We start from the raw sequence: 12,339 nt of genomic DNA on the forward strand, positions 1-12,339 counted from the left end.
GCCGGCAACTATAGGAGTATGTCTGGATATGTGGAGTCAGTGTAGGGATGGAAGAATAATACAACACCAGTGTAAGGCTAGTAGCGATGGGACGATATATCGAAATTCAATATATTGCGATACCAAACTGTAATACGTATCATGGGGCAGAAAAATGAATCTTGATATTAGCTTAATTATATTCTGCTGTACCTTGACCATCACAATTTCACAAACTCTCCAGTGAAATCATATCATTTGCACTTTGGATGACATTTTTCAATTGTTTACATTCTAGCGAGCCAATGACATTGTTAAAAAGAGATCTGTGGCTCTGAAATAAACAGAATTCTGCACAGTCAGACTTTGCTGTCATTGAACTCCCCCTTGGCCTATAAGGAGTGCTGATGAACAAGGCCTCACCCTGGCCAGGTACTTGATCTGCGTGTCGGAGGTGATGCAGGCGTTGCCGCTGTCCTCCCCGCCGTACTGCACGTTCCCCAGGTGGAGCACGCTGGCTATGATGTTCAGCAGCTCCTATGCGGAAAAACACAAGGAAAGGGAGGGAGACGGTGAGGTTAAAAAACGGGAGAAGGAAAGGATATGGGATGAAGAGGGACAGGGATAGGGAGTTACAAAGAGAGGGATAGCAGGGAAAGTGAAGGATAGGGGAGGGAGGGATACAGAGGTAAAGGGACGAGAGGCTTAGGCAAACGATAAGATTACACGGATTCGATTTTATTGCCAAGTGCAAAAGACAAGGCTATCTTTATGACTGACTTGGCAGAGAAGGGAGGCTTTGATTAAAACTGGGTTAAGGATTGAACGGGGTAGGAGTTGTAACAATCTGCTCACCAAGCACATACTAGAACCGCGCACACCCACACATCCACACACACACACACACCTGCTCTTCACTCTTTAAGCGGGTGTGAGATCTTAAGAGCTCTGGCCGCGAGCCCAGACTCATGAAAATGCAGGAGACTCCCACGCAAGACACAAATAAGTTCTCGCCATACATTGACATGCACACACGAGCGCATAGAGAAACAGTCAACTCTCTGTGTGACAAACACTTATAATACAAACAGTCATCCATATTGTAAGACTGAGACTAACAGAGCTAAACCCCCTCAACCCCCTCAGGCTCTAGGAGTCATAATGAAATCTGTAGCAAAGACTTACTGACACAGAGTGATAAATGTGGTGACATAGTGAGGTTTATATAAATCAATAAAGTGTGTATCCACTTAAACCCAGAAGTATTAAAAACGTCATTCATATTGCTTAAAACCTCAACCCTCCCACGGTGTGAGGGATTTTCCCCATCAACACAAGAGCAATAATTTTAATATTCTGGGTGATTTAATCAGCCATGGCGTGGGTGGTGATGTTTATGTGAGAGTCCTAGGTGAATATGTTCGTCACAATGTTTGTTTTCTTCCAGTAATACAGAGGTGTGCTTGGTTTTATTTGCTGATTTGATCATATCTTCCAGAGTTAAGTGGTACACTGGTTGAAAGGAAGACCTCCCACACTGGTTTGGGTGAAACAAAACAAGCGTGTCAGGCATGATGTGACGCAGCTGCGATTCGGCCCTCACCTCCACCTCATCCTCGTTGAAGCCAATCACAGTCAAGGCTTTCCTCACCATCTTCCAATCACTGCGATCGTTGATGGAGCTGACTTTGGGACAGTTTCCCTAGGGGAGAAAAAAAACAGGAAAACACACACCGGTAAACAACCTAAGCATTCTGGACACTCAAGTTACATTATACTACAGTATTTTATGCTATCACAACCATCTGATCCATTCTGTAACATGTTCAGCAAAATCTGTGATAATACGCAAACACCAATTTACACACACACACATATTATTGAGGCAAAGTGTGTGTGCTCAGTGGCTGTTTGTGTGTGTGTGTAGAGCACAGGAGCGGGTTCAGCTAGTGCCTTAAGGCAGATCTCTCCCATGAGGACAGCTCCTCTTGCAGCACTAAGAGCCTCAGACTAAGAGCTTATTAACCAGAACTCCCACTGGGACACACACACACACATACATACATACACAGCATACAGACCAATGGCTTCTGACAGGATGGAGAGAGCAAGAGTGAGGGAGAGAGAGAGAGAGAGAAATACTGCAACTTTAGAGAACACAAGATAGTATTTCATTTCCGTAATCTTGACGTGATACTGATAAGCAGTGATAGATTTACATAGCTACAGTCGGTGTCAATTTATATTCAACCGCATATTGTGATATACAGGTTTCTCTCCAGGTCCAAAGATGGGAGACAGATTTATAGATCTATAATCAACAAAATGCATACGATAAGCTTAACTAGATAAGGGTTATTCTGCAAGTTCCTCTCCAGGCAAAGAGAATGGAGAGAGTCCTATCATCCATTAAATACAAAACTTACACTGGCACTAGTAGTCCTCTCCATAGAGACAAAGACAGAAACAGATCTAGAATGCACTAAATGTTTACTTTAAAGCTAAAAATCCACCCTAAAGCACTTTAACATTGCTAAAAAAACATTTCCACATAGATACAGATATAAAAAAATAGACCTGGACCGCACTAGATGCTTACTTTCACCAGGTACTGGTACTGCTGTGGGTTCCTCTCCAGGCCCAGGCGTCTCAGCAGGTCTTCCTCCCCTCCCTCGATCAGCTGGTAGAAGATGTGGAAGTTCCTCTCTCCGTGGTTCTGGTGGACCACCCGGGACTTCTCCAGCAGGTAGTTGAGGATGTGGCCTCCGACCGGGGCTCCCTGCCGACGGGACAGGGGCCAGGGCGGGAGGGGGGAGACACGGGAGGAAGAGGAGGAGGAGGAGAGGGTAAGGGTAGGGTACTGAGGTGTGATGTGGGGTTGATATTACATGCAGGTTGGCAGGGATTTTTTTTTTGCCCATAAAAAATATTGTGTACCCATAAACAGGGGTGGAGGAATGATGTTCAAGTAAGATCAAGGTAAATGAAAAAATAAATAAATAAGTAATCTGTGAAAAATAAAAATATATCCATGAATGAAAATACTGTATGTCCGATATGCAAATACACAAAAAATATTAAATATAAAGGACTATGAAATCATCAAGACATCCACCACCTTTTTCCAACCACCTGGTCAAGCCTTTGGATATGCATACTTCCTTGAAGTACTATTAAAAGATTGAGAGTGTGTCCTTGCTTTATGTTTCACCAAATCATTTAAGTCTGTTTGCATCTGTCTTTCCATTTGAACTGAGGTAATGAAGATGAAGGCACCTATGTCAAAACATGTGGGCTAGCCATAGAGAAATAAAGCTTTTTTGACTGTAGCACACAAAGAAGAATGCGTTGGCATCCATTTTTTTTTATGTAACATGTTCAGTCAGGGGTTAAAGCAGCAGTCGGTGTGGATCAGTCTGTCCTGCTCACCTTAAAGTCAAACTGGATGTCCATGTACTTGCCAAAGCGGCTCGAGTTGTCGTTACGCAACGTCTTGGCATTGCCGAAGGCCTGGAGAGAGAAGAGAGAGAGGGATAAGGCGAACAGAGGAAAAGAGGGGGAGGAAGGAGGAGGTGAAGATTGATGATGGGGGAGGTAGAAAGGCAGTGGAGGAATAGAGAGAGAGAGAGAGAGTGTGAAAAAGATGGACGGCAAGAGGGTAACAGTGAGACAAGCAGACAGCTAGAGGTGTTAGAGGGCCTGCTGTGTCTGTCTGGGACAGCAGGACAGATTACAGGGCATAGTGTACACACACACACTTATACACATCTGGAAGACATCTGGCTGAGACACGCCAGACATCAAACCGAGCACTTCTGTACACTACTCACACCTCTATTACCAGACCTCCATTCTTTAACACACTGGGACTGGGTGTCAACCGAACACAGGAACAATTAGCGTTCCATTCTCTACAGTTTCGAAAGTACAACTTGAACGTGAACCGCCGCCTCACCTCCAGAACAGGGTTGGACTGGAGCAGGCGGTCTTTGATGGTCTGGACCTGATCGCTGGCCGGACAGGTGATGGCGTAGTACTGCAGGATCTTCTTGGACGCCTCCGTCTTCCCGGCTCCGCTCTCCCCAGAGATCAGGATGCACTGGTCCTTCCTCTCCGTCCTCATGGAGCGGTACGAGTTGTCCGACACCGCGTAGCTGGAGGAATGGAGGGAGAGAACTGATCAGACAGATGGCCAGCAGGAAGATTGGATGAGTCATATATTGGTTTGCTGATATATTGGGCCTTTTATTAAAAGTCTGATTGGGTATCAGCCAATGTTGTCCACCTCCATCATGATGGATATGATGCAGTTTTGATTACATATTTATTGTATAATTAACCAACACTACACTGGTTGTCAATGGGAAGCCCTTAACTTGAGTATGCATGCATGAATATGTATTATTTCTTATCATTATCCTAGGTTTCAATGGGGTGTTTTAGTGTCCCATGGTTTAAATGTCATTTCGGAAACTTGCCAAAAATAGAATTCTTGGAGAAACACTTAACACTTGCTATAAAAATGGTAGCTTCAATCCAATAATACTGTTATGGGTATTGGCTTTTAAAAACTCATACCAGTTAAACACTAACTGACACTGAAACAGGCATGGGAATAGGGAGAGGAACAAGCATAAAGTAAACAATTCATGTGGGAGCAACAGTTTATATTCAACATCATTTAATGGAACTGAATAAATAAATAAAATGGAAATCTGTGTTTACATAATTCAGAAGGACCAAGGGTGAAGATAAAATGGACAGGAATCACTGGCCGGCCACAGTGATGTTCCCTTCAAGCAATTTAGCGCTTGGAGGTTCTTGGAAAACTCGTCTTTGGAAAGTTTTACGGGAGATAACATCCCGTCGTGTGCGTGTGAACACGGAAAGACAAATGACGGGCCTCCACACCGGACTGCTAGTATGAATCATAAAGTCCAGAACAGAGCGCAGCCTGTTTTAGTTACAGTATCATTTATCAGCCTGACCCTGCTATCAGTGCTGCTATGTTATTTCAGCCTGCTTAGACACATTACTGACCACCAGAGTAATTACTGGGAGATAAGGACAGCAGCTCGGCCACAGGTACACTCTGTATGTATGTGTGTGGTGGTGGGAGAGGGTCAACTTAGGGTCAGAGGAATTCCCTCTCTCATCAGACGAGGAAATTTCTTGCCTGGCACCACCACTCGCTTCAGTTTCTTTCCACCTCGCCCTCCTTCTCTTTCTCTCCAGCCCTCCCTCTCTCCTTGCCAAAGCACATCTTTCTTTCCACTCAGACAGAGAGAAAACATTTGGCCATACGCTGAAGTGCTGAAGAAGAGAGAGACCGGGGGAAAAAACACCCGAGTGGCCAGAACAGAGAGAGACAGAGAGAGAGAGCTAGCGAGAGATTCGGGAATGTTCAGTTTATGCCACTCCGAATCTCCCATAATACACTTGATTGTTTCGTGGCTGACCGACGGGGTCCGAGAGGATTGTGCAGGGAATTCCCTGGCCATTACCGTGGCAACCCTTCAAACAAACACTGCCACGTGCCATGACGTCTTGAAAACCCTCAGACAGATAGAGAAGCAGACAGTCAGTCCTTGAGAGCTGAATTACGTAAGGCAGTAGACTATAGTAGAGCGGTGATACACTTAGGGCGTTCTTCCAACATTCCCAGAGGACACACACACTGAACATACACACACTCACGCCATTTAGAATGCAGGTTCAACAAACATGATGTCATTCTAGGGCAGAGCAATTTTGCGGTTGAACAGTGGATATCTTTATGAGGAGTGCTGGACCAGCAAGAGAACAGAAATTCCATAGGAGATCCCCAAGTGGAGTAAAAGTCAGTGCATCTCACAAATATCTGTCAAAATGACAGATTACTTAGACTGCGCTTATGCTCTGATGAAGCTTACTACTTTTTCCCCTCTAGACTGGCTGACACTTCACTTTCATGTTGTTTTTCACACCCAAGCAAAGGAAAAGGCGAGGAGGGATCATCATCCATTCATATTCATTGGTCATATCCAATGGCACTCGTCCCTCCATCTATCATCATGATGGAGGAGAATGTAATACAAGTTGATCCCTCCGTAGCCTATCACTTTCTTTCTGTTATGTCAATGGATACCGATGGATTCTGTTATTGGAATTGAAGCATATCCATCTAATATGCTCTTACCTTGAAGTGAAAACCATTTACCTCTCTTCTGAGGTCTTATTTCCCTTCCAAGAACTTCTCTATCATCTTGTAATTTGGTCGCAGTGGATATGAGTGTCAGCTAAATACCTAAAATGTAATGTTGTAGCCATGGTACAGCAGCTATTGGTTTGGTTTCGAGTTGTGGAGAGGTTGTGTACTTACAGGTGTGGTGAGACCTCGTAGAAGTTGACCCCACGGTATCTCTCCATGTGGTTCTTGGTGTAGATCTCCAGGTCCTTGTATGGGTTCACCGACACCAGCACTGAACCAATGTATGTCTGATGGAGAGGACAACTTAGTTACCTATTATCTGATGTAGATTAGACCTTATAATGCTGTAGTGTCACAACAAGTAAACGGGTACTGGACATCAGGACCGAGAATAGTAATATATACAGTACCGAGACAACTCCACTGAATATTTGGTTGACAACAATGCACTGACATCCATACTGCATGTCTTACACTATTACACTGTATGAGAGTTCCCCTTGTCCATGTAACATGTATGTCAGTATGGGCGCATTGACACCAAGCATGTTTGGAGCAGTTTATTCAGATTCTCGACTCTTTACTCCTTTAGTTCGGTTTGTTAGTCCAGGTGAGAACAATGCCATTCAAACTCCACCAAATAACCACACTGAGACGCCTGAAAATGTGAGTCTTGGTCTTCTTCCAAGAGAACTGAGGTGTGGATTGGAATGAGAATGAGAACATAATCTAAACCAACTACAGGAAAAGACCCCAAAAGATTATATGGGTGTAAGGGGATGCTCATATTTAACTATTTCTTCATGTGTTCTTAACTGGCATGAACACCAGAGAAGGTAAATTACTTCAAAGAGCACAGACGAGTCCATCATGCTTAGCTAAAGTTACAGGGACAGGAATCGGATTTGTTTAGACTCCCCCCCTGCTGCCAAAACCTCTAACCTTGCGGGATGACAGATTTCAAAAAATGTGAGTCCATGTGACTTTTGTTAAAGCCCTCGTTCACTTGTAATTGGGCAGTGTGTTCCTAAACAAACCCAATACAAAAATGAAACAAAGTAAACTTTTCTACTATGGTTTATATATATATTTATAGGTGTGATCACACCCTAAGTTGTCAACATGTCTCTGTACCACAGTCACTATAACTTCCTGTGAATTTATGTGACTTAATGATTTAAGCAATTCAGATTCTGAGAAAGCTACCCAAGATATTTTTGCATATTTGATGGTTGCAATAATGCAGAAATAAGACTCATGCATACACACATATATTCACACCCCCCACACTCCGACAACATCCACTTACATAGATGAGGTTCTCCTTGAACCTTTTGCGCAGGTTTTCTATGAAGGCGGCCTCGCTGGTGTGGTTCTCCAGCAGGACAAAGTCCTGGACGCCCACCCGGTCTCTGGCTGTCAGGGCCGACTCCATCATAGCCCGCACCCCGTCAGTGGCCACCACCTAGAGGAGGACCAACGAAGGAGAAGGTAGGATGTAAGTGACTAACATATTGTAATAACAAAGCCTTTATATCGTAACACTTCATTAATCATGCGCCCCCTGTCCCACTCAAGAAGAAATTGGAAAAGAGAACATGGGAGAGACCAATCACTCCACACACACATCATCTATCCTCATTAGGGAAGCAGGTCAGAGAGAAATCAGTAATCAAAACCACAAACCAAACAAAACAGGGGGGGGGCAGCAGACCACCTTGTTTAATACCCCACAAACATGAGCCACTGAGAGACAGGTATCACACAACAGAAAGTAGCAGCTGGGTGTGGAATTCAAACTCTGATGCGGGGAAAGTTTCTCATTGAACCGTGATTTCAGAACAGATGATGACATAATTGAAAAAAGAGCAGTTTTTGGAGAGAGACCAAAGACCAGAACAAGTCAGGAAACTGGCTGATTGGAGCCAACTATGGCTAGACCGATATATTGGTTTACCGTTTGTTACAAATCAAATATCAGACAGTGAGTCAGTGTCATCCACCTCTGATATGATGCAGTTTGTTTGATATACTGTATATGATTGTAGATTTGATCAATACTAAACTAATTGTCTATGGGAAGCCCTTAACCTGAATGAATTTATAATGCAACTTTTGACTGGATTCCACATAAATATGCATGAATATGTTTTATTATCCAGGGCCTCAATGAAGAACTTCCTTGGGTAACACTGAATACATGTAATATTTTGAGATTAAATGGTCAAATTTAAAGATACTGAATATCAGCACAAAATATCAGCTATTAGCAGCTTCAATCCAAAAGAATATCAGTAATGGCCTTAAAACCCATATCCGTCAAACCCTAGAATCAACATTTGTTTAAGTACAGCCATCTTTGTGAGTGAGTAAACCTGAATAAGTTCATTCAGCCCTTCCTGTCTCATAAGTTCTCATAACATCTTTTAGGACTTAGAGCAAAACCAAAGTCCCCCCCCACAGCTTTCCACCCACAATAGAGCGCATTCAGACCAACGCCAAGAGCTGCTGTTTGAAGCAGAACAAAAAAAAAAAAAACAGCCAGTAAGAGACCTCACAATCACGTATTCACACACACACAACAAAACCCTGTGATCGAAAAATGGAGCTAAGTGGAGGTTTTTTGTTTGTACACCGTCCAAAGTTTTCTTTAGAACACTCCCTTAGTAATCTTACCGCCTCTAGAAATAGAGGTGGAGCAAAAAACCCCAGAAGAGGGCAAAAAAAAAGTTATCACTTCAACCAAAGTGCAACAGGCCCCACCCGCATATCTAAAAATACACGGCACAAATTCAGCATCACAAGTGAAGTTAAACTGCAAAACTTACATCCTTGAGCTCGTCGATGCGTTTGCCAAGGAACCCGTTTTCTACAATGGAGGCTTGAGTTTTGCGCATGAGATCGCGAATGTTACCCAAATCCATGTTTAAGATGTACTGAACCAGACAGAACTGAAACCAACTAGGCTGGAGCTGGATCAACAGGGTAGGGACGGGAATACAGCACAGTCAGCACACACACACACAGACACACACACACGCACACACATTGAGTACAGCAGGTGTTGTTGTTGTGTTAAGCAGTACAGTAGTTTTCGTCCCTCAGGAGACAATAAAGAGGAGATGGAGACAGAGAGCGAGAGAGAGAAAGCAAGCATGAGGGAGGAGAGAATCTATTAATTAGCGCTAGGTGAGGCAGCTATTTTCACAGGAGGGAAAAACACTGAGGGAAATATGAGGGGAAGAAGTAAAGAGAGAAAAGGAAAGAGAGAGAGAGAGAGAGAGAGAGAAGTGGATTTATGCCAGGTTATGACTCCACTCCTGCTCCATCATCTAAACTGTACTGGAAAGTTAACAATACTCCCTGAAATTCCACACACATCGGCTGCCTCAACACAACACAGAGCCCATTAAATCACTCCATCCCCTCTCTTTTGACTGTAGGACAGACACACATTCATAACATTTTGATCAAATTCCACACAAGTATCCGTGAATATGTTTTATTATTGACCTGGGTTTCAATGTTTTTGTGTGACATGATGCTGTTTCAGAGGCTTTTCCACCCTGGCAAGAATACAATTATGGGGGAAACACTAGTTACTATATGCTCCATGCCTACTAGTTTTAATCTTAGTTTAGATAATCATAATAATACCAGTGTGGACCTTGGTCTATGTCTGCAGTCCACAATACAACTTCAGGGAAATAGAATTTACAACACAACAGGTAACATAAAACCAAATAACATTAGGTAGCATTGGCCCTGATGTCTATGCTCTTTAATTAACTGGAGCACCCCTGCACTTTACAGCCTTCATAGTGCGTGTGTAAGTGTGCAAGTGTGTGTTGAGTGTGTGTGTGTCTTTACGGCCTTTTAAGAGATAAATGGTCTGGCTAATAGGGAGGCTGTTGGAGCTGAATCACCTCTCATCTTTATGATCTGATGACTCAAGCTTTCATTGGTGCCCCTCTTTTACTTCTCACTTAATCCACGTTGCATGTGTGTGCGTGTGTGCGTGTGTGTGTATGGCACATATCCAAAGTGTGGGCATTTCAATGTCATCACTTTATAAAGGAGCCATTTTACTGTTAGAGGTTATACCTAGATTGAAGCTACAATATGCATCTGTTTTCACATTATAATAACAATCAATAAATAGCATATATTAGACATTATTAGTCTGTGACTGTCTGTGACCCTGTGTGTTCATGACTAAATCCCTGTTTGCCTGAAGTTGCTTTTCAATAACCTTGGGGGACGTTTTTGGCCGTATACCATTTGCTGTGGGCCGTGGCCAGCAGTGAGCTGTCTGTGGCTATCAAGCTGAGGCTAGTGGCCACAGAGCAGGGAAGTCAAGCCAAATTTGGGTTTGGGGTTTAGCTACTCTTTAAGTCTCCTTTGGCGGAGGATGCACAGGTGTATCCTCCTCAGGAAGTCTGACCTCACTGTGACCACGCCCAGAATATGACATCATATGACATCATCACCAAAATATAAGGGAAACAAAAGAGCATAAGGCATTGGATGGGCCTGTTTTAATTCTCACAAAATATTGCAAGAGTCAGATTTGTTGGAATTGGGCCCATTAGGAAAATTCATTCACCAATGTAGGCTGAGAAAAAAGGTTCATCCACGAATGCCTGTTAAGACTACATAGACCAACTGTACAGCGTATGTTGTTTATCAAATGAACATCAGCAGGATAGCAGCACAGGCAAAATATGAATGGCTTGACAATATGTTAAACCCCAGGGCAGTGTGTGGTGCTATGCCTACGGCCCAGTGCAACAATGGCAGACAGCAGTAAGAAAACAGCAAAGCTAAGCATGCATCAGACAAGACTCATTCAAAAACAATGTGAACATCAGCATAGTTTTTTTATGGCAGATTGGCTGCGTTTTAGATCTGCTTCTCTAACGCCTGCGGTGGCTTTACGGATGCCAGGCTAGATGCAGTTCCATGGCAGACAGCTCGTCAAAATGAGTGACAAGATGAGTGACAGGTGTTGGGGCGGGAACTTGACCAACTGAGGGGAACGAGGGCAGGGACCAACAATGCCCTTCCTGTCTCAAGGCAAAAAAGTTGCATACTGCAGCTTTAAGGGGAAGGGAAAGTATGAAGGGCTTGGGAGTGACTCAGTGTACATTGATGTGGTCACAAGTATTATAATACAAATACAACTGTTAACAAACGTGTGTGTGCACATGTCTTTGTATTTGAAGTAACTCAATCCCATACATCCCACTCTCTCTCTCCCCCTTCAGCTTTCCCTTGACGCCTTCAGTTCTGGTGTCCTGTTGTTTCATACATCTCTCTGGGAAAGCACAGAGACTGCAGCTGTGTGTTTAAGTATGTGTGTGTGTGTGTGTGTGTGTGTAGACCCTGAGTTTGCGTGTGACTCTCTAAGGCCTCATAAAGGTCTAGTTGCTCTTGTTAGCCGGTCTGTTATGTGGCCGCCTGACAGCAACGGCTGCCAGTGGCGGGTATACGAAACAAATAATACTGTCTCAATATCGATAGTTTATGGCCCCAAAAAGGAAAGAAACCCGTCAGCTTTGTCCATTTCCTCACCTCTCCCCTCCTCTTCCTCCTCTATACGTTTACCTCTCTCTCTCTCTCTCTCTCTCTCTCGCTCTCGTTCCCTCCCTGTTTCTCCTCTAACAGCACGTCTCCTGCCTTCTCTCTCCATTACTTCATTGTTCCTTAATGTCGCTCTCAGAGTTTGGCCTTCCTGCATTCAGCGTCGCACGCTGGACCTCCACCCGTTCCCTCGGCGTGCCACACACACACACACACACACACACACACAAAGTCTCACAAACACACCAAGTACGTGCCCACTACCCCCTTCCTTCATGCAGTCAGGTTTTCCAAATCCTGTGCAGCAAACAAGGCAGACTGAAGCCAGGTTCGCCAGAGGAGACCTAAGGAGGTAAAACTGCCTGCAAGACCCACTTGCCACTCCTCTAGGGTTTGACCAATATGGCTTTATGAAGGCCAACACCCATTAGAAAATGACCAATTATACAATAAATATGTAATCAATCAAACTGCATCATATCGATTAGATCAGAGGTGGACGACACTGAATGGCAGACATCTAATTTTTCATAAAAGACTAATATCGGCCCAATATATCGGTCTCATTCAGCTAATTCAGCTCATTC

General features: G+C 43.8%; 1 protein-coding gene across 1 annotated transcript in view; it reads right to left on the reverse strand.

The window, feature by feature from the left end:
* Positions 1-12,339, reverse strand: part of LOC139661337 (unconventional myosin-Ic-like) — a 61,575-nt gene that overhangs the window by 15,550 nt on the left and 33,686 nt on the right. The window contains exons 2-8 of the mRNA XM_071539785.1: positions 7,479-7,634; positions 6,341-6,456; positions 3,935-4,133; positions 3,409-3,489; positions 2,579-2,758; positions 1,583-1,681; positions 403-516 (exon numbers count right to left, since the gene is read on the reverse strand). Coding sequence (XP_071395886.1) covers positions 403-516; positions 1,583-1,681; positions 2,579-2,758; positions 3,409-3,489; positions 3,935-4,133; positions 6,341-6,456; positions 7,479-7,634 — 945 coding nt within the window. The remainder of the gene's footprint in view (positions 1-402; positions 517-1,582; positions 1,682-2,578; positions 2,759-3,408; positions 3,490-3,934; positions 4,134-6,340; positions 6,457-7,478; positions 7,635-12,339) is intronic.

This window comes from Centroberyx affinis, unplaced genomic scaffold, assembly GCF_046629955.1.
Source record: "Centroberyx affinis isolate AG114_WGS23_722 - 3 ecotype Tasmania unplaced genomic scaffold, CSIRO-AGI_Caff_v1 ptg000207l_1, whole genome shotgun sequence".
In the NCBI taxonomy this organism is placed as follows: domain Eukaryota; kingdom Metazoa; phylum Chordata; class Actinopteri; order Beryciformes; family Berycidae; genus Centroberyx; species Centroberyx affinis.